Source organism: Pimephales promelas, chromosome 14 (genome assembly GCF_988280905.1).
Source record: "Pimephales promelas chromosome 14, fPimPro1.hap1.1, whole genome shotgun sequence".
NCBI lineage: Eukaryota > Metazoa > Chordata > Actinopteri > Cypriniformes > Leuciscidae > Pimephales > Pimephales promelas.
The window spans coordinates 27001030-27024456 of record NC_142782.1 but is presented as its reverse complement, the minus strand read 5'-3'; the positions used below and the strand labels follow the sequence as shown (position 1 = coordinate 27024456).

The window sequence follows — 23427 nt, the reverse complement described above, 5'->3', positions numbered from 1 at the left end:
ACTGTACATAAAAAAAGTCTCATGGGTGTCAAGTGTTTCCATTGGTTGTCACCTGCTGATTCGCCTCTCAACTTGACGTGAACTACATGTTCTCATATCATTAGAACCAATGGTAAAAAATTATGTTTTGTGATTAGTACGATAAACATATTTGTTTTTACTTTACTTTTGTGGGATGATCAATGAACAGTTTATTTTGGTGTGTTTATTAATTAAACAATGAATGTAGTAAGATAAACCATGCTGAATCTATATCATTTTTATTGTGAAGGAACAATTGGGACATTTTATAAATCATTATTGTGGCATCATTAATTGCCATAATTATTTGACTCCATACTTTTATCCTTATAATTTCACACACCCTATAGCGTGAGGGTATTTCAAGTCCTGTTGCGACATTTGACCAATCAGAGCCCTCTGTCTCAGAATCAGGTGAACGTCTCCGCCCACCGCTCGCTCATTGTAATGAAGAAGGAACTAGCGTGTCTTTAAGATTAATTGATGGAGGTCGTGTATTCAAACCTTTAGATTTTTTACTTTTTAAACTACTTTACCTGGCACGGAGGCATAAGACGAGCGTCCCGTTGAACGCAGAGCGCGAGGACCTCGAGGTGTGCGTGGAAATACACAAATATCTGAACTTTCGTCTGTTTTGTCACGGTAAGACGCGCACCTGCACTTGCAATTTTTTGTGTGAAGTCCGTATGTGACCTGCTGTGAATTTATTTGTAATAATAAGGATATTCTGCCTTCCCTGTTAACCTTGGGAGTGAACTACGGGATTTTCTCTCTGTATTTTGAGTCACTTACTTTATAGTTATTTAGTTGATATCACACTTTTTATGATTTGGGTATGAGTTACTAAATTAGTTTATTAGAGCTCAGGTGGCGTCTAAATACTGATGAGTGTCTGTGTGTATGATATCATATATAATATGTATATAGTATGTTTTTGGTTGTTGTCTGAAATGTTATTATCAGAGCATATCCCACACGTAAGTTAGCCCTAAATCGGGTCATGGGGTCTATAAGACCTCAATTGACTTGTCTTTTACTTAATAAAAAAAAAGGTTCTCAGTGGAATAAGATTTTGTGACTTTTCATACATTATCTACCTATACACACAAAAAACTGTGGTGTTCTGAAAAAAAAATTCAGTTGTTTTGAACGTATGTAAAAAAAAAAAAAAAAAAAAGTTTATACTTCTGGTCTTCGGGGTCAATATGACCCCACATTGAAATGAATGAGAAATGTGGAAAAAAACTAAATATTTTCTTCATGTGTCAAAAAAAAAAAAAAAAAAAAAAAAAGGTGGCATGAATCTGAATTTTTTACACAGAAATGAAGGCATAGAGCATAAATGCAATGTATCATAAAAAGTAATGTTTCATATGCATGCTAATGGTATAGTTGAGGAATTGTGAGGTATATGGATACAAAAGTACTTTATATCTCCAAAAACGCAGCATTAATGGATAGATGTAAAATGAAAAATGAAATGAAATGAAAAATGTATTTTTTTTTTTGTACAATTTATCAACTGTTGGGGTCGTAGACCCCGAAGCCCAGAAGTGTAAACAGGAAACGAAGACCATTTGAAGGTTAAACATAAAACTTCAGATATTATGTTAGGTTTATCTTGTGTTAGGCTTTCCAGTTCAGCTGTCAAGAGCCCATGCGGTTACTGTGTGCACCTGCGTGGAGGGAAGGTAACCAGTCTGTCTCATGGCAACAGGCGTGTCGAGGCCTGTTTTAAAGATTACAGTATCTAGGCGGGCATCTCTCTCCATATAATTGGACCAGTATACCCTGAAACACATGTTTGATTAGTTTTTCTTCAAACATGGAAGGGAGGCAAAGACTGCTTGGGTTGATTGATGCTTCAGAATGATTTCTGAATTCATTGACAGCATTCGAGTTAGTGTTTAGTTAGGGACCATTCAGCTTAAAGTAAGCTGTTTTTATTTAATGTATAAAAATCGAATTATAAATGTGATTATGTGGTCTTTATTTATTGATTAAATTCCCTGCTGATATTCACCCTAACCAACAACGATGCAACACTACTTTTTAAAAAAAATTACATTTTATATGCAGCTGAAAATATATATATTTATTCTTGTATTTATCTCCATTTTTTTTTCAAATGTTTTTAAATATCAGTATAATAAATGTATTTATTTTGACATAAAATAATACAAATTTGTTTAGTTTTTAATTTTCTTTAAATTATTTTGTTACTCCATAAGCAATATTAGTGATATGGATCTTTGAAGCATCCCAGTCATTTTTGCAATTTCAGCACTTTTCACTTTTTTCATCTTACTGGTCCTTTAAGGCAGGGGTTCTCAACTCCAGTCCTCGCGACCCACTGCTCTGCATATTGTGTATGTTTCCCTTATTTAACACACCTGATTCAGATCCTCAGCTCGTTAAGATAGACTCTACGGCTATCCTAACAAGCTGAGGATCTGAATCAGGTGTGTTAAATAAGGGAGACATACACAATATGCAGAGCAGTGGGTCGCGAGGACTGGAGTTGAGAACCCCTGCTTTAAGGGATAATTCACTCAAATTAAAATTCTGTCATTTACTCACCCTCAAGTTGTTTCCTCCTTCTGCTGAACACAAGACATTTTTACGAATATGGGTATCCAAACTGTATGGGAAAAAATACTATGCAAGTCAATGTGTTCAATCAACTGTTTGGTTACCAACGTTCTTCAAAATATCATCTGTTGTGTTCAGCAAAAGCAAGAAATATATTCAGGTTTGGAAAAAAATTTGAGGGTGACTAAATGGTGAACGAATTGTCATTTTTGGGTGACCAATCCCTTTATTGAATGAAATGATACAGATGTTTATTACAGAATAATACAATTTAAAATGCACTTTTCTGGTAATGGTATCAAGAACAACTGAGTTTCTCCATTGCATGCATCTCTGAGTTGAACTGTTATGTGGTATATTACTGTACATTGTTCTGTGGCTCTGCATTTCTTCGTTTATCCACCCCCATGATTTTATGGGCTGTCCTGACCTCTGTGTCCTTAATGTACAATGACTGCTGACCATTGTGTCCCAACACTCACCCTCTTGTTCAGCTCCGAGTTTGCTGGAGAGAATGGAGGATGGTCCAACTGCTGATTTAAACTTTTTGTGTTTTCTAAGCACAATACAACATTTCATGCTGCCACCATAAATAAGCCATTCTTGCATCATTTTTGCAACATTTAGGTACAATATCACGTCATGTCATACTGTCTAGAAGGTAATGGTACTGTGAAGTTGTTTGATCATTTATAAATTGTCTGACGTGGCGTTCAAGGCTAAATGAAAGATGTAAAGGTTAAAAATGGTACAGTAGATTTTACAGTAGTTGGTCCTTGAGGGTTTCTCTCCTGTTTACTCTTTGTAATTGTCTCCTTAGGCTCTGATCTTTGGCGGTGATGGCATTCGGTGAGTTCACATCCACAGCTCAACACTTGTATGACAAGTGGATCAAGTTGATCGAAAATGCAGGTAAGAAGGTTTCTGACGTCAGAGATTGTTGAAACGTCAGTTTCTCATACATCAGTGTCATTTTTTGATCTCAGAGAATTATGGTGCACAACAACAACAGCAATACTGTATAGATTAATGCACGTAGATTAATGCGCAACCTAATGCAGTTACAATACATGTTGCTGTGCATACAGACACGACACGGAGTTCAGATATTCTTGTGATGTGATTTCAGACCCGAGGACAAAAGACTGGCTGTTAATGCCCTCTCCTATCCCGCAAACGGCTATTATTTTATTTTACATCTTCTTTGTGACATCACTGGGGCCCAGGATAATGGAGAATAGGAAACCGTTTAATCTGAAGCCGGTCCTCGTCATCTATAATTTCAGCGTTGTGGCTTTGTCTGTTTACATGTGTTATGAGGTAAATATCATTATTTTTGCTGGCGGGCAAACCTGTTGTGTGTTTTGCTTGAAAGTTTACAAAGATACTTTTTTTTTGACGAACGTGTATCATTAGAGTCCATTGAGTTATTCTGCCATTTCATTTTTTGTTTCATGCTGTTCACACATCTAATCTGTAAATGGCTGGAATGAGTTTACCTACAGCGTTCAGTACCTAGAACTTAGTTCAGTTTACTAAATTTTTACAATTTACTCTTGTGATTAACAGTATGATTAATAATCAATTATTATGATTAACACTAATTAACTTGTTTGCTGTATTCTACATCTTCTGAAGCCATGTAGTAGTGTTGTTGAACAAACTGAAAATATCAGTTGCTCAGTGAAAATCCTCAGAGATTTTGTTACTTTTTGGCCCTTTTTGGAAATTAAGTTTGAATTAGTCCAATTTTGTTGTGTTTAGACATGCAGCTAAATATGAGTTTTTCTTGCCTTGTCGGGTATTTATGAGCTATTTTTTTTCATTAGTCTATCTCCATATAAATGGTATGGCCAAAGGTACATTTAAGTTCTTGAATTTCAATCAGGCCTCTTACAGGTGTATTCTTTTTTTTTTTTGCAGTTTGTGATGTCAGGCTGGGGAACGGGATATTCGTTCGGCTGTGATCTGTTAGACCCCTCTCAATCGCCACAAGCCATGAGGGTGAGAGCAGAAGAAATGTTGCTTTACCTGCCGTGTGAAAACCTCTGCCTTGGTTTTTTTTTTTTTCTCATGTAACCTGGCACCAGGCTTAGGTATTTGGCTTCAATTGACTTAAAGGAGTAGTCCACTTTTAAAAAAGGCTTTTGCAGATAATTTACTCACCCCCATGTCATCCAAGATATGCATGTCATTCTTTCTTCAGTCGAAAAGAAATTAGGCCGTGTGTCCACCAAAGCGTTTTTAGCCAGCTAAAAAAAAAGCCAGACGCTCTACTGAAGACGCCGTGCTTTGGGTGCTTGAGAGCGTTTTGGCAGTGCAGCGTTTTTTCCGTTGAGACGTTTCGTTGCTATGATACAGAATAGCAGATAATTTGTTTCGTGCTAAAAAATTATTTCTCATCTATGTTGTTGGGTTAGCTCTGCTGATTGACGTTGTTGTACAGAAAGAATGTTGTGACTGTTGGTCGGTGTGGTATTAGTCTCGCCCCTCCTCCACTGTGATTGGACGGCTGGGTAAAAAGTGACAGTGATGAGCGTTTTATCCAAAGTTGAACATATTTCAACTCTCTGCAACCAGTAAAAAAAACGCCGGGCACTCGGCACTTCAACGTGAAAAAAAAAACGCTAAACGTTTCAGTGCAAACTGTTCAAAGGGCTTTAAACGATTCCAGACGATGAATAAGGGTCTTATCAAGCGAAATGAGTGGTCATTTAAAAAAAAAAAAAATATCAAAGTTTAAGTTATATAAGCTCAAATGCTCGCCTTGCTCTGTTCTGTAATGTGCGTTCGTGACTCTCATGAACAAATCTTTCATTTCTTTTCTTCTTTTCATTTCATTTCTTTGGTTCATTCAATGAACGAATTGACTCGGAATGACTTTTGATAAACGAGTTTGAACAGGAGAGTCATGAACGCGCATCACAGAATAGAGCAAGGCTACCATTTGAGCTTATAAAACGTAAACTTTTTTTTTCTTTTTAAATGAGTGATCGTTTCGCTTGATAAGACCCTTATTCATCATCTGAAATCGTTTAAAGCCCTTTGAACAGTTTGCAGTTTGCACTGAAACTGTCTTTTGGCCCTTGAACCGCTTCGTTTACCAGTAAAGTGCATTATATGGAGAAAAATCCTGGAATGTTTTCATCAAAAACCTTCAGTTCTTTTCGACTAAAGAAAGAGATGGACATCTTGGTGACATGGGGGTGAGTAAATTATCAGCAAAAGTTTTTTTTAAAAGTGAACTACTCCTGTAAATGTTCTACAGAACCATTCAGACCTCCTGCAATACACTTATTTCTGAGTGATATTATTGTATCCTTGTCTGATGAATTTGTTTTGTATTTGATAGTTTGTTGGGCATTTGTGCTTGATCTATATTTCTCATTTCTCAGATGGCATGGACTTGCTGGCTTTATTACTTCTCCAAGTTCATTGAGATGTTGGACACAGTGAGTGATGTTTCCTATATATTACTTTGATTTCATGAAATCTGCATTGCTACTGAAGCAAACGGCATATAGAACGGCAAATCTTTGACATACAGTGTCCTACTAATACTGTCACCCTTGGTAAAAAAATGTGCAAAGGTGGCTATAAAAAATAAATCTGCATTGATTATTCTTTTGATCTTTTCACAAATTCTGACCTTTCATTGAAGTAAAACAAACATTGAAAGTGGAGGGAAACTCGCATTATGAAAAATGTTTTTTTTTTATTTATGCATATTGGCCACAATTATTGGCACCCATAGAAATTCATATGAGTAAAACATCTCTGAATTATATTCTCATTCATATTTACGTTTTTTTTTTTAGCACACCAGGGTGACTAGGAACATGCAATTGTCCAGCCATGATGTCCTTTTCCACAGGAGTTTAAATATGAGGAAACACAAAGGCCAAATTCCCATAATCATTCATCACAATGTGTAAAACCAAAGAGTATAGTTCGGACGTGCAGTAAAAGATTGTTGAACTTCACAAAATAGAAAGTGGCTGCAAGAAAATAGCTAAAGCATTGAAAATCCCCATTTCCACCATCATTAAGCATGTCTTGAGTCTTATTTGATCAAACAACACCTAAATCACATGTTGTTTGGGATAGTTTCAAGAAACATCCTCCTTGGTCATCCAGAAACAAACTCCAGCATATATTCTGTTGTCAGATATGATTGGAACTTCAAAGGGGACCTGGTTCTATGGTCAGATGAAACTTAAAAAAGAGCTTTTTGGCAGCAAACAGGGATAAAAAAAAATGCCCCATGCCCACGGTTAAATATACTGCTGTTGTGAAATGAAGCTTCTGCCATGACTGTCCCAGTTCCCTAACCTAACCCTATAGAAAAAGAGTGGGATGAACTGAAGAGAAGAAGCACCAACATGGAGCTGGGGATCTGGAGAGATTCTGTATGAACGGGTCTCTGATCTCTTGTCAGGTGTTCAGAGCTGGCGAGCTGAGCTGTTATCTTGGGAAAAGGACATTGCCATAATTGGGTGCCAATAATTGTGGCCAACATGAACTAGAGAAAAATATTTTTCATAATGTGAGTTTCCCTCCACTTATAATTGTTTCACTTCAATGAAAGGTTAGAAGTTTTTGAATGAAAGATCAAATGGAAAAACAGCCGCCTTTTGCTCATATTTACAAAGGGTGCCAATATTAGTGGAGGGCACTGTGCAGTGTCAGATGGTTGAAACTGGCTATATTGTGAGTCAGCGAGACAATTAAATCTATTGGATGGAAAATTGGAAGCTTGCTTTTCTTATATACAGTAGGAGCAATATAACTTAAGCTCTGTTTAAATCATATGGCATTCTGTTAGTTACCACAGAAAATAATTTTGACTCATTTGTCAGTAAGTAAAAGGGCTTTTAATAGACATGGGGCAGTTGCATTGGATTTTTATTGAAACTATACATGCAACCAAATGTTGTTTGAGTGATTGGATCAAGACTCCATTTAAACCTGAACAGTGTATAGTGCTGTCCTTTGTGTACAGATCACAGAAAACAAATGTTAATTCCGGGTCTTTAATCTGTCTTTTCTGGCCAGATCTTCTTTGTACTGAGAAAAAAGCAAAATCAGGTGTCCTTTCTACACGTCTTTCATCATTCCATCATGCCTTTCACTTGGTGGTTTGGAGTCAGGTTTTCTCCAGGTATGTCTTTATCCTTTTCCCTGATTGTAAGACTACACAATCTCTTTCCCCGATATTGACGGAATTTTTTTAGCTTTACGTGTTTTCACTGTTATACGGTAGGGGGTGCTATGACGCATCTACTGAAAGAGTACAGAATCTTCTGATCAAAACACATGTGAAGAAAAATCATAAACATGCAAGATCATATGCATATGTAAAATAACGTGATCATCAACATTAAACAACATATAAATCAAAACCCCCTACTGTAACTGAATGAAATGTCGACCCAGGACGAGCTAAACTCGACCTACGTCTATGTTTTGGTCATCGTTCTGAATATGATCCAGACGTAGTCTGACAAACTGGATTTTTCTCAGCTTTTTTTCGCTTTATTTATTTATTTAGTTTTTATGAAACTTACCCAAATTCAAGTGTTGAAAACAATGCATGAAGCTAGAACAAACATGTGGCACAGTGGCAGAGACTCTGTTCTTTATTTTGACATATTACATGTTCAGGAATTCATACAACAAAATATTCTGGGGGCCATGACATTTTTGGGAAAATGATAAAAAATTTTGACGGTGGCTGGCAACTTAAAAAAAAAAAAGAAAAGAATTATTTTTAATTTTTTTAATGCTGGTCGGGAAAGAGTTAAAAGATGCATTTCCTTTTTTGTTGCAGGTGGTTTGGGGACATTTCACGCCCCCCTAAACTGCGTTGTTCATGTCATCATGTATACATACTATGGACTGTCAGCCCTCGGCCCTGCCTTTCAAAAATTTTTATGGTGGAAGAAGCATCTAACTTCAATACAGCTGGTATGTATTACAACATTTTTCTACAGTGTGGCTATAGAAATGAATTTAAAATCGCATATGGATGTGGTTTAGGTCTGGATTTAAATTTTTTTTGTTTTGGTGTTCATACTAACAGCTTAACTGATTTGAATCGGATTTGACACGCATTGTATTTTTGCTTGTTTTCTCTTTTCTCAGATCCAGTTTGTCATCGTGACCGTTCATATTAGCCAGTACTATTTCATGAAAGAATGTCCTTACACATACCCCATTTTCATCTACCTCATTACTCTGTATGGCGTCGTCTTCCTCCTCCTCTTCCTCAACTTCTGGTACCATGCATACACAAAAGGCAAAAGGCTTCCTAAAGTCCTGCAAAACGGAACCATGCTACAGAATAACAATGACATACACCTCAAGAAAGAATAACTGGTGCAGTGTGACAAACCAATCAGCAGTGACAATCTACCTAAAATGGCCTTTTGGCTACATTTTTATAAGCATATTTATATGTTCACCATAAAGTTTATCTTGATGCCCTATGGGAAAAAAATGTTTCTTTACAGACTGTTTTTCAGTCTTGGCTGGATCTTGCCTTCTAACCTCAGCTGGGCATTTGAGTTAAACTGCCTTAAGGGCTGCTTTTGTTTCTACCCATTTTCATCATCATTTTCTGCATACTGACGTGTTTCCCCTCCCTGTTTAATGAGATCTGAATGAGTCAGAAGCCTCCCAGCTCCTCACTTATGTCAGTCACCCCACTTTTATTGCCATTTTTTTTTTATTGCTATATTTAGATTTTTATGTCTACCACGGACACTAGGTGCTATGTCCGTAATGCATATTTATGTGCTTTTCACCCTCTACATGTGACATTGCATGAATGGTAGCAAGTACGGCAACTGTCCTTGAAGGAACCGATGCATTGATCTCATCTTGCACTATTGGTGAAGAAGGACTGGAATTTTGTTATCTTTTTATTTTATACATCGTATCGTAATGAATGTCTTGGACTTTATTGTCCAGGACAGGAGCCTGCAATTTTTGTATAAATTTAGTATGTTAATTGACTGTTTTAAATATTTATGAAAAAAATAAATAAATGCTGTATTCACTTATGTTGGTGGTTTTATTTTATGTTATAACCGCACCTTCTAATGGGCTGACTATACTTTGGGGAATTTGTCCCAAGAAGTGAACTAAATTTCACAAAACTTGGGGGCATCCAGAGAGAAAAATAAAATAATTGTATATATTAGCTTTCAGTTTGTGGTTAATCTGTTGTGTGTCCATTTAGGGTTGCGTTTGTTTTAAATGTGGATATATCCTAAGATTTTAAATACCCAATTCTCAGTTTTATTATAAGATCACAGCTCCCTCATGTGGAGTAAAATGGCATTGTTTTTATTTAGCAAAAAAATACAATATTTGCATTATCTTTGCAAGGAAGAATAAAGTCACAATGGCTTAATTCCTTTGCAAATTAAGTCCGCTAATTGTAATAATGCCTAAATTGTGCTTTTTACATATTTTCAAATATTTGAAATAATATATAGCCTACTCCTATTTGTATTTGCAGGTATGTATTATACAAGTAAACATATTTAGATCTATCGAAATCGTCTTCCATTGCAATTTCCCGTACATCTAAATATGTTTAGTGAAAGGTAAAATTTCTGAAATCTCCCTGTAAACAATGCGTGACCAGGCTCTGGCGTGACGTACATACGCACGCGATCACTTCCGGCGTCGCGTTGGAGACGGTTCAGTTGGACATCTGATTCAGATCAGTTCCACGGCTGTTAACAAGAGGTAAAACTATATAAATACTGTTCGTTTTCTCACACAAACTGCTCGTTTCGTGTCTTAGGCCATCATGTGTACTTACATTTACAAGTCATTAAATCATGTTTAATTTTGACTTCTCTGTGCATTCTCTTGGTCGGCGTTACGTCACTAATCATGTGACCTGCATAGCAACCGTCCACGAAGGGTAAAACAAACCGAAGTCAATGCCCGAGGCAAATCAAAAAGGTAATGTTATGTCTGTAAAAGGCGCTAGCAGCTATATGAATACATATCTTCATCTTCTACAGAATGTCTTATCAATATATAGACACTAGACAGTCTCCTAGCGCCTGCATTGACCAGGTACCACAGAAAGCTATCGCTTGTAGGTTTAACATTACAATATTGTCCCTATCGGCATCCAGCTGAGTCAAGTGGCTGTAATGAGCTCAGCCTGTCAATGGCTCAGCTTGTACAATGTCAGTGAGGGACAAAAATTTTTTTTTCAAAAAAGCCAAAAAAGGTTAACTGCATACATGTATCTTATTCCCCACACAACTAGTGCATTTCATTGTTGCTTATCAGTTGCCAACCAGGCATAGCAATGTATAACATAACAACATAAAATTGAGTGGCCATCTCTGCAGTGGTATTATTTTGCTATTCTTTGATTTGTCCCTCAATTTTTCCATGCATTTGAGATCAGATTACATTTCCATTTAGATTTATTTTAGGGGCTTGTTTATCTTCCGCTTTCGTGTTGCTTAATGGCGGGCGCTTGTTTGTTTTACCTTTCGCCGCGTTGCTATGCGCGCACAGGAGTAAAAGTCCCGGATGTCCGACCTTGAGAATGCTCTTTGAGGTGGGCTCCATAGACCTCCATTAATTATATGACTGACAGACAAGAACGGTTTGACCAAAAAATGTCAAAATTTAAAATACTGTGGAAACAAAGACAGCTAAAAAAGGTAAGCTAAAACATATCAAAAATTAATTTCAAAGTGAACTATCCCTTTAACAATGATGTCATATTGTAGCTGTACTGGTGGAAACCAATATCAAATGTTTTTTTTTTATTTTTTTATTTGAAGTTTTGTAAATGCATCTTAATTCTGTCTGTCTTGAGATGCTGTGAAATCTAGAATACAATGTTTTCCAAGCTTGTACATATTCAACCTAAAACTACTTCCTTATGCAATGGAAAACTTTAAGCGTGTTAAAGTTGAGATTTGTTTGAGAGGCTTTTGTTGTAGAACAAACATGTATGAGTGATTGCCTCGTCCTCGCATAAAACAGGAAAACAGAATTCTCCTTAAAGCATTTTTCACTGGTGCTTCATGGGTAATTTTGGTCTAGCAGTTAGAAGTAGGTCACAATTCTCAGAATGTGTGAACTACAGCAGGTCAGAATAAATTTGGATTGCTGTGAAGAATGCTCACATTTGTTTGGTGGTACTGCCTTTCCCCACACTTTGTCATTTTGTGGTGGGATCTGCAAATTAGATGCATTTGCAAAGTGAAACCCCTCTCAATGTCACCAAAGATTTAAATAAAAACTACTGACAAACGCTGCAGGGAACATTTACTGCACTAATGAACACGTTAAATGCTGTACAGCCCCCTTCATCAAACTGTGTTATGTCGAGAAATCAAATCGGCTACATTTGTTCCTTTTTAACAGGAAAAAAAGAGCATTGCAGCATCTCGACTGTTGTAGAGATGCTGCAATGTTTAATATCGTTGTTTTTAATGTTTGGACATCATTGAGTTTAATTGAGTGATTTTGACAAACATTTAGCTGGACAAAGACACACCAGTTTTGTTTTTTTAGCTGCCAAGAATGTTGTTGACCGACGGATTGTCAAACAGATGTGGTAAATTGTTTACTGATGGTGATCCAACACCCTCCATATTGGGACTGCACTGCTGCATGGTCATTACTGATTCAACAGATGCAGTTTGGAAGCAAAAAAAAATATAAATAGTAAATGTGAACATTCTGATAGGTGTTAATGTCTTCTTAATCTGATTGTAAAACCCTCTGTGCTGGCCAGTGGTTTAAACTTTAGAGGTATGAGGGGATTTGGGGAATTTACAAATCAATGTGTCCTTGCTGTTGGGTGATATTTCATGCCTTCTGAGGCCATTTCAATTCCACCTTAATACTACAAATGACTTGACTTTACTGTTTGATTCATGAATAAGTTTGCCATAGGTGTTTTTCAGGAAAAGGTTTTTTTTTTTTTCATGATTGCCCCCAGAACTGTTAAGACTAACAAGGACACTCAAAGAGAGAGGAATGTCTTTACCACGCAAGTTTTGTTTTCACTTGCAGTATTGAATTGATTTTGTTTAAAATGCAAATAATTGTAACGGCCAATCAAATATAAATTATTCTGCTTATTGATTTCAAGTGTAATAACTTAAAAGTAATAGGCCTACATTTCATATGTAGTTGATTTAAAGGAGTAGTTGACTTTAAAAAAAACTTTTGCTGATAATTTACTCACCCCCATGTCATCCAAGATGTCCATGTTTTTCTTTCTTCAGTCGAAAAGAAAAGAAAGGTTTTTGACAAACATTCCAGGATTTTTCTCCATATAACTTAATGGACTTAATGGATTAACTTAATGGATTCCAGACTATGAATAAGGGTCTTATCAAGCGAAACGATTGCTCATTAAAAAAAAGAATAACAACAAAGTTTAAGTTTTATAAGCTCAAATGGTCTCCTTGCTCTGTTCTGTGATGCGCGTTCGTGACTCTCCTGTTCGAACTCGTTCATCAAAATGAACAAATCTTTTTCCGAGTCAATTCGTTCATTTCGTTCGTTGAATGAACCAAATGACATGAAAAAAGATTTATTCATTTTGTCCATCCTCCTGATGGAGGAAAAAATCAAGTCTGGCACAACTTTTTTCTTTTTTTTTTTTTTTTCTTTTCCCCACTTGTTCAAGAAGCTGTTCGGATATACGTTACAATTGGGAAGAAAAGACTTATCGCAACGTTGGTTTTTAAAGAACAGCTGAGTTGTTGGGACCGTTCGAATGAAAAAAGAAAGTTTTTACCTAAACCTCACCATAGATCATTGTTTTTGTGTATTGATTTTTATCCCTATCAAGATGGATAAAGGTGTTGTTAACGCTTGAACTGCCTCTGACATACTGCATCATTTCAGACTTGTCTAATATGTTTGTGTTTGGGCTGCTTGTGTGTCCAAACATTCCAAGCAGATGGGAAATCATGACAGACATGGGTCAGAAAGATAGAGCTTGGTTCTTGGTCCACAATATTTATAAATACGTTTGCTGTGTGCGTAAATGTAATTCCTGATAACCCAGTTTCCCTTCAAACATTTCATAAACAATAACAAACATATCACATAGGAACAGTGCCTCACAAAAATGTTGGTAATGAGTTTATTTGAAGTGCGTCACAGCTAGATATCCAAGACAAGAGTAATTTAAATGATTTGTTTGCTTCTCTTGCCCGCTAGAAGGTGGCTAGACCCTGAGAACATAAACTACTGGGGCGAGATAACTGGACTATGACGATATAGAGCAGATTAACTCCATATGTTTGAGTTTTTGGGCATTATTTTGTTTTATTATATGGTGCTGATCTGTAGTATTTGATTCTGATTCTTGATCTTGGCATTCAGTGGTCTACAATTGCCTATGGCCAGCCCACTCCTTCACCGGCCTTGGTTCCCAAAGTATTTCTCCCATTAATTTTTCCCATTGGGATTTTTAATAAGTCGTCTCTAAAGAGAAATAAGCCATGAACCAATCCAAGCCAACTGGCTATGAGGTGGATCACAACATTAAAATCTTTGATTTGAAGCAAAAAATATTTTGAAAATCGACAGGACAAAGGTGTATTTCTTTGTACACGATTTTTAATGGAAATAATGCAGAATGAGGGTTTCAACAAAAGATTGTACAATTAATTGACATCCACAACCCTGAAGTTATTGCTAATAATCATTCATGCTGTAGACTAATATTGTTGCAGTGTCTTTTTTTACTCTGATAAAATGTCCTTTCCTCATTTATTTGGTGGAGAAAAAAAAACCCTCAAATGGCAAATTTAAATTTTGTAAATTCTAACATCCAAATTCTAAAATCTTATGTGTGCTTTCAGTGATATTTTATATTTTTTGTATGTTACCTTTTTGCATTGTTTTTTTTCGTAAATCGGTTTATGTGTCATATCACTTCACTGTTTGATTTTTGCCATTGGGGCACGTTGTCACTAAAGATGATCTTGTGTTCAGTGAACTGTATCTTTTCCCCCTGGCCAGTGATGCTCAAAAACTTGTTTTTGTGGCACTGACTTTAAAGTATTTGCTTATATAAAAATTGTCTTCTGCCTTTTTCAGAAGTATGAAGTGTGAAAACTCGCCCCGTTCTCCTCAGATCACTAACAACGAGGCAGGGACCAGGCAAAGGGCATGTGAAATGAGAACTACAGCCTCCAAATGGACTCTAGAGGTAAACCGTGCGAGCAGCACAACTGATGTCTGACGTCCAATTTTGACGATTCATTTCCAAAAGAAAACACTCAGCTGATTACACATTCCCATGGTAGAAGTTCACATAAACACTTCTATTGCTCTTGTGTTTGATAGTTTGAGATGTATTAGTATCCCACTGTGATGCTGCAGTGGCCCCTGCTTTTGAAAACATCTCTCTGCTGGCTACTGCTTGAGGAACTTTAGGGAGGGGTGGGGAGAGATGGAGCAGAGCTCTCTGATTGGCTGAGAGGCTGGGAACTCTGATATTCTTCAGTCCTTAAACCAAAGAGCATCACAGCACGAGGCACAGTGTCACAGGAAGCAAAGGGGACTTAAATGTTTCATTCTGTTTCAGCAGGACCGTATCGCAGTAACAACCGGAATCAGTCTCTGGAGGATTGCATCTGTCATTTGTGTTCCTTTTCTCTTTCTCCAAGGAGAAGAGTAAGTTCCCATTCACACTTTATTCACTTCCTTTTTCTTCTCTGTGTACTTCCCAAAGGCATAGACTGTTTCTGTACCCTACAAGCGTGTCTGCTCATGTTTTTCTCGTTGTCACCATCCATCTGTTCTAGCATGTGTCGTCTTTAGCTTTAAGGCATGTGGAAAAGGATAGGCAGGTGCAAGGTGACTTTTGGGCACCTGACCAGTTCAGCCAACTCATCGTTGTACTGCATGCAAAGGCTTCTTTTAGAAGAGAGACATTTTTGATGGAATTTGCATCCCTAATCTATAAATAGAGCACCCAAAGCAGCCTGCTCTCACAGTCAGCTGGAATGTCTTATTGTATAATAATTATAGCAAAGAGTGAGGCATTATGGTCCACATGCACTTTTGTTTATTGGGGTTCGTATCCAATTGATGATACTTTTTTCCTTCCACATGTTAGTGTTTCCCCTCATAAATGAAGCCATGTGTAAAATCGAGCCCATGGCTGTGTGGAATTGATTCTGACTTTTGCCTTTTACTATGCAAAAATGCTCACTTCATGTGACATTGTTTTTTAGTGTAGCAAGATGTTTTGTATCTAAATGATTTTTGATCTACTTTAGTTAAAACATTTCACATTATATAAACCAAACAAACTGTAATACTAACCCCTCCCCTTATCCCCTTTTGCTGTTATGGCAGTCAAAATAAATAAATATATATATATATATGAATGAATGTATATGTATGTATATTAAAATATTTAAATAAGTAAATAATACTAGATTACTATAATTTAATTATAGTGAATTATATAGAATAGAGTGTAGATAATTAAATATAGTGATTGCAGTTAAAAAAGTGCATACAATATTCTCATTACATTTTTGAAATCATATACAAAGCAACCTGAGCTTGACAAATGAATGCCTTCAAGATATGTCTGAAAAATATTGTAAAACGAATTTTCTTCATATGTAACATCAACTTGTTTTTATGTGTAAAACAAAAAGAAAAAAAAAAACCCTCACGTGTACTGGAACATTTGAACTAGATCAACATTACAAGTTCATTTTACAATCCAGTATTTTTCAAAAATGGGACGTTCAACAATCCATCATGCACTTTTACGATGTGAAAAAATGCTGAATCTGAAACAAAAAAATGTTCAAAAGGGCGTGAAATGACATATGATGTCAAGAAGGCCAGATAATGATGTCATTGATGACACCACCCTTTCCCCTCTAAAATGTCATAAGGAACCAATTAGGAGCACAGATGTTTTAAAGCACAATATCACTGCATTTATAGCCATCCTTTAATTAACGAATAGCCTTAAAGTTTGTAAGCAGACCTCTCTAACACGTACTATGAACGTAATGCTTCAAAACCTTGCGTTTGCGGAGGTAACCTTTCATTGGCTGTCTAAATCTTTATGTTGCTTTATATACAGTATTTAAACACATCTCCCATCCACCTCTTTGTAGTTCTGCTCCTTTTGCCATCAGTTTCCACTATGTACAGTGTGTCCAGAGTAAGTGCATTTAAGTTAGTATATTTTATCATTTGAGGCATATTAAAATCGTCGGAAAGTGTGCAGGCATGTTTGGGGATCAATGTCAACATGAAATTCTGAATTTCATGCTGAAATTCATGCTTTAAAGGTCAATCTAAATCTGACAGTTTGTTGGTTCTGTGTCCTGTGAATGTCACTTGACGGCAAATATCCGGAGCAGAATTTACCTGGATAATCCTCATCTGTTAAATCAGTGCAAGGAACCAGTAAGGGACCCTCAGGCGGTGACATGAACAAATGAACTATGACAGGCCACACGATCTCTGTGAGTGTAGTTTGTTCATTTTTATGTTAAAGGTGCACTCCAGAAAAATTATGCGAGGATATGTGAGCCGCAGCTCTTAAAATGATGCATACGAAGCCCTCTGGTTTCCTGTTGATGGTAAGACAATAGATTTGCAATCACATAATTGAAATATGACTTTTACCTTTGCAATGTGAGCATACAAATACCCTTCCTTGTGGAGATCACAAAGAACTTTTGATTAAAAACATCAATATGTCAAATTCATGAATTTAATACACTGAAAAAAATTGAGTAGGATTTACTTGAAAGCTTTTTTTCACTCTGCAATCGCTAGTAAATTTCATAAGTACAAAGAAAAGCAAGTAACACATTTAATTAAAATGTCTTATCATGTACACTTACAAAATATGAGGACTCTAGTCATAACCCTTTATCTATAACCCCCTTTTTATCAGACGCTTTCCATCACTAAATAAATAAATAATGGCTGATTAGTTTTAAAGTGGCTTATGGTCAGCAAAAAAATGTTCTGATGCAGCATCCAAGCAACTAGGTGTCAGTATAACTCAATGCAACAGTTTTTTGCACATTGTAATGGTAAAAGTTTGTTGACATATTAAATGTGGCCTAACTTGTATTACAAAAAACTAAATGAAAGAAATGTCTCTTACATTTACATGTAATTCATAACCAGACAATGTGTCACAGGCTAAATTAGGCAGATTAATATTAGCGCATGTCAAAGGCGTCAGCTTTTTTATCTTAAATCTTAAAGTAAGTTCCACCCCAACAGTATATTTGGAATAAGAAAAACCTTTGCACTTTTTCCATTTTAAGAGTATGTTAATTTAATTCCTCAAACATCCTGAGTGTGTGCAGAGGTTGAAAAGCCTTTTCTGAACGACTTTAAACAGAGCAGCCATTTTCCTCAAACTCTCTCATGACACATTAATAGTTCAATAACCTCAGCAGAAATGCAGATGGCAAGGCATCATGGGAATAACTGACATTTAAACATGTAGTAATGGCAATGCTGAGATACGAAAATTAATATATATGACCATGACGTGGGTTTGTGAGCCACATCTTGCTAAATTATCCATGTGAAGCCCTCTGGTTTCCTGTTTATGGTTATCTTTGTATATAATAGATTTGCAATTACGTATAGGAAACGACATAGCTTTTGCCTTCACAATGTAAACTTTTCCCAAGCATTCAAATATCCTTCCTTGTGGAGATTACAAGGAGAAGAACTTTTGATTAAAAACATCAACACTCGTCATCATTTATTTTCTCGAGGATGCCGTGGGTTGTAAGTGATCATATCAACTCCCAGTGCTTGATATTATTTTTGGCCAAAGTTCATCAAAGATATCTGTGGAAAAGGTTATGTTGTGCTTCCCATGGAACATATTCCGTAAACAGTAATTGCCGTATGCCTATTTTAGCCTGTGACACTCACAAATATTTGCCTGGGGAAATAATTGTTACATTTTCAGCTGTTACCGAGACATGCTGAGACTAAAAACACAGATTTCCACTGTAAATGGCACAATGTAAAGGGAGCTGTAGTTTTATGATTAAAGTTTCTAGATGAATTAGTATAATTAGCATGTAGCACTAGAATTATAGCTGCTAATTAACATAGCAATATTATGTAATGAATACATTTGATATGAGTTTTAGTTTATTCATTATAAATCATAATACAAAATTAGTTTATAACACTTTCAGCATGCTAAACACATGGGGATGTACAGTATGTGAGTTTATTCTGCCACATTATAGCCACTAGATGGTGATAGAGATTTTATAAAGACTAAAGGATACATTTTCATTCCATGGACGTTATTTCTCTTCTTCAGGGCGTTGAGACGTTATGTTGCACGGCTACATGCAATATTACTAAGGAAATGCTCTGTAAGAAAATATGGTAACCCTTTACAATAAGGTTCATTAGTTAATATTAGTTAATGCATTAACTAACATGAACTAACCATGAGCAACACATTTATTAATGTATTTGTTCATCTTTGTTGACGTTAGTTAATACAAATACAGCTGTTCATTGTTTGTTCATGTTACTTCACAGACAGTGCATTAACTAACGTTAACAAATACAAATTTTGATTTAAATAATGTATTAGTAAATGCTGAAATTAACATTAACAAAGATTAATTAATACTGTAGAAGTGCAGTTCATGTAGTTAACAATTTAACCTTATTGTAAAGTGTTACCGAAAATATTGTTTATAGCATTCTTTCAAAATTTTGTTTTAGTATGTATGTTTTCATTTTGCAAGATTTGATCTCATTCTATTTATCTTGAGTCTTCAACTTCAGCTTGAACTGAAAACAAATGGTTTTTCCCCAATTCACTCTGTTTTGAGTGTTTGGTTTGTGTGTGCAATGGTGTTAAAGAGCCCTTTCTTTTTTATTATCCATAGTGCCTTTATGCTATATCACCAAGTCATTCCTTCCGAGGACCTTTTGCTCCACATTTGGGGTAAAATGCCCTCCCAGATGCCTAATTTTTAATGCAAAGCATTTCTTTTGAGACTAAATTTGTCAGAAGTTCAGACTTTATTTTGATTGACATATTTTGGGACCATAGTTTCCATAAGGCCCATTGGACTCTGTATGGGCGCCCTATTTTCAGTTTTGTGCAGGAAAAAGTGGAGGAATCCAGTAAGAGAAAATAATGATTTCACTTGTGAATTATAGTCTGACTATATACTGTAAGAAAGCCTTTCCCAGCCAAATAACAATGCAATGGCATGAATAATCACCCACTCCTATAATAGAAAAAATTGTTTTAGGTTTTTGAATACCTCACAGCTGTAGGAATCTCAATTTAACATGAACAAAATGATGAATTCCCATGCTTATATTTAAATAGAGCATGCCAGAAGAAAATATGGCAATGCTAACTTGAAGATTTTAGATTATTGCATGTGTCAAAGATTCCGTTTGGTCTTTGTCTTATTTGAATGTGACTTTGTAAAACAAGTGACTTTGTAGAACTGGCCAACTTTAAATAGGACAGAGTTTGTTTTGCCTCATGAATTATTTATGAAGCACTAATTTAAGAACTGAAGTGTACACAGTTCCAAGGTCATATCAAATACTTGCAATGATTATCATAAACGTAATGAGATATGTGACACAGCTCGGTGTATGTAAGTGTACGTGTTGCATGCTGTAGTCTACAGTATGCTTCTGAAAGCAATTATTTCTTTTTTCATGCGACACTGGCACTTGAATCGTTGGTTCCTTCCTAGATTATCAGCTTGTCCCCAAGGACCACAAACTCACTGATGGAAAGAGTAGTACATTTATTCAAATGCAATTTCTGATGCCAGAAATGCACAAGATGTTTTTGTATGCTGGTAGTTTCCTTCCTATAGTCAAAATGGGATTTGAGCCAAAATGTGGGCATTTGGTCTTGTGGTGTGTGTGTGTGTCATCACTGTATTTTACTAGAGTCTCATGGTTTGTGTGATATCAAGCAGGATTTCATCTACTTTTATGTCATTTATTCTAGGACTTTCTACATTTTGAGACTGAAACCTCAGCTTTTATCTGGGGGACAAACAATGCAAGAGAATGCCTGCAGTGGAGAAAGTCAATTGGAGAGTGTAAGTGCACTGAAATCATTCATGCCATACACAAGCACAGACAATTAACTTCCAATATGTGTAACTTTTACAATTGTACTGGACATTATAATGGAAATTATTGCTTCTTTCACCTATAGTATAAAGTCATCTGAAACCTTGCCTATAAATGGTTTGAAACTGTTGTTTTAAAAAACCCCATTAACTTGTTAAATGGAATCGCACGCAATGGGTTATTTAGTACTTACAAACAGGTTGGTGGCAGTGATTAATGATCTGAGCCTGTGAAGCAGTGGTTGTCCAAGATTGAAACCCCAGAGAAGCAGTGACCCATGAACTGAAGAAATGAATACACTGAAAAGAATGTAATATGGTTTCCACAAAAATATTAAGCAGCACAACTGTTTTCAACATTAGGTTTTTGAGCACCAAATCAGCATATTATGTTTTCTGAAGATAATGTGAAGACTGGAGTAATGGCTGGTGTCTTAATTTACTCAAACGAAGTAAATCATTTATAAATTGTGTATTTTCGGAACCTCAAGTCAGAATTATTCTGTTTTTTAAACAATACACATCTTAGAACAGAAACATTTCTTAATAGCAGTCATTCTGGGCCCACTTTGCATATCCTTCACAATGAATCCATTCACCCTCAGAAAACTAGTGGTTTCCTTTTATCTTGGTCTCTTTTACACATTCTGTTGACTAAGTAATGTTGCACCTACATGCCTACTAACTCTCATTAGAGTGTTAGAGTATTAGTAGACTGGAAATGTTAGGTCACTTAGTCAATAGAATGTCTGTCGGTGGACCATCAAGAGTTGGCAGATATTAAGCAGACAGTCTATACTAATACTCTAATGAGAGTTAGTAGACATGTAGTTGTAAAGTTACTTTTAATCCGTAACACTTTAATTGAAGGGGTGTGCATAAAACTAGCATGACACCTTCAAAACCATGACATGACATATGTCATGAAAATGAAATAGGGTTTATGCATGTTTATGACAACTGTCATTAAGTGTCTTTCACTCAATAATGACATTTTGAATGCAAATATGACATTGTTTATGATGTCTTTGTTGTGACAACTTGACATAAAGTGAAGTTAAACTGTCATTTGGATGGCTTTGACATTGGCTGTCATGAGGACATTATAACTGTGTCATGAATATTTTCTACAGTGGTACACATTGAATTTGAAATGTTATAATGGCTTCATGACAGCCAATGTCAAAAACCAACCACCTGACAGTTTAATAATGTTAACCTATAAAGCTAAGTGGTTTCTTAGGTTTGATCAATAATCTGCTATGGAATGTTTATGACAGGTTGTGTTGTCTTAGTAATGTCAAGTTGTCATAAACAAGACATCTCAAACAATGTCATATTTGCATTAAATGTCATAATTCAGCGAATGACACTTAATGACAGTTGTCATAAACATGCTTAACTTCCTTGATATTCATAATGTGTCATGTCATGATTATGAAAGTGTCATGTTAGTCTCATGCACACCCCTTCAAGTAAAGTGTTACCCCAAACTTTTTACAGTGACTGCCATTTAGTGGTTTGGGAGAATATAAAATCAAATTTCTTTTTGATGCAGTCCTAATGCCTTATATCTGAAATATGTCTCTACAATATATCGTTACAGAACTAGTCTCAAGATGTGTAGTCTTTCATCTGAGAGATTAATGAATTGAGAGATTTGTCATTGACCTGTTGTCATGCTCTAGCTCTCATCGCTTGTCATCACCCCTGTAACCCGCATTACTGCTCATGTTGCAAAAGCCCGGGGCAATGCTGAAGCTTTATTTTTAGTGCTCTGTATTTCAGGATTTAATGATGTCTAAAATATGTTTTGTTTAATGGACTCATTTTAGGCACTCATTTAGAAGTGTCTTTTAATTTTCAAAACAGCCTTTTCACAATTAATATTTTTCATTAAATGTGCAATGAATTTTTCTTCAGTGTTTGAATGACTGAAAGTTAAACTGTCTAGGCTATTTTACCTTCCCTTCAATTTCTTATGAACCCTTTCAGATTTGAATCCCAGAGCAATTCTGAACATTTGGATTTCAATATACAGTAAAAGAAGAAAGGAAAAACATCTGCTTTGAAGTCTGTTTGTTAAATATCAGCAAATCTCTCTTCATAAAGTGTGTGCATTTGTGTGCTGGTCTTTACCCAAGCGGCACCTTAATCAGTTCCCTCTGAAATCACATTTACCAATCTTTCAATGCAGTGGAGCGTTACAAAGCATCAGTGACGATAATTAAAATGTTGATATATTCAATGCCTCTGTGAAAACACTGGTAGATGGATCAAACAAAGGTTTACATATTTACTCGCTTATTTATAAGTTGGCCGATGGTTTATACCCCAAACACACTCAGAGGTAAATTGATTGTTCATGAAGGTCAGATATTTTATACTCTTTCAGTTCTCATTGGACACCTTGTTTTGGCTTTCAGCACTATCTAAGTGAACACAATTAAGTAATTAATAAAATATGAGGTGATAAGGTGAACGTAAACCTCATGAGATATTTCTATCAAATGGAACACAAAGGAAAATGTCAATGTCAGAATAGAAGCAAATACTTTGAGCACCGGTGTTTGAGCAAAGGTACTCTTTCATTTCCCCTTCAGTCAGAGATTAGAATGGGGTTTTGACTAATTATTAAATA

General features: G+C 35.9%; 2 protein-coding genes across 3 annotated transcripts in view; both read left to right on the top strand.

Annotated features, from left to right (window-relative positions):
* Window positions 1-462: 462 nt before the first annotated feature.
* elovl7a (ELOVL fatty acid elongase 7a) lies at window positions 463-9677 on the top strand. Its single transcript, XM_039675876.2, has 8 exons — window positions 463-663; window positions 3434-3525; window positions 3743-3933; window positions 4537-4617; window positions 6009-6065; window positions 7669-7774; window positions 8444-8580; window positions 8758-9677. Exons 2-8 carry the CDS (start codon window positions 3453-3455, stop codon window positions 8986-8988), a joined length of 876 nt encoding a protein of 291 aa, XP_039531810.1. The 5' UTR covers window positions 463-663; window positions 3434-3452; the 3' UTR covers window positions 8989-9677.
* Window positions 9678-15188: 5511 nt separating this feature from the next.
* Window positions 15189-23427, top strand: part of pde4d (phosphodiesterase 4D, cAMP-specific) — a 113388-nt gene continuing 105149 nt past the window's right edge. The window contains exons 1-2 of one of the 2 annotated variants that reach the window (XM_089119753.1): window positions 15189-15306; window positions 20660-20753. In XM_089119753.1, the coding sequence (XP_088975879.1) occupies window positions 20712-20753 (42 nt within the window). In that variant the 5' untranslated portion in view covers window positions 15189-15306; window positions 20660-20711. Of the gene's footprint in view, window positions 15307-18960; window positions 19035-20659; window positions 20754-23427 lie in introns of those variants that run through there. The other variant, XM_089119754.1, reaches the window with a different exon arrangement.

Excerpts from the sequence above, each read along its gene's own strand:
- elovl7a (XM_039675876.2), top strand. The coding sequence starts at position 3,453 with ATGGCATTCGGTGAGTTCACATCCACAGCTCAACACTTGTATGACAAG. Across the intron at positions 6,066-7,668 it reads TCATTGAGATGTTGGACACA|ATCTTCTTTGTACTGAGAAA; the intron begins GTGAGTGATGTT and ends TTTTCTGGCCAG. Across the intron at positions 8,581-8,757 it reads ATCTAACTTCAATACAGCTG|ATCCAGTTTGTCATCGTGAC; the intron begins GTATGTATTACA and ends CTCTTTTCTCAG.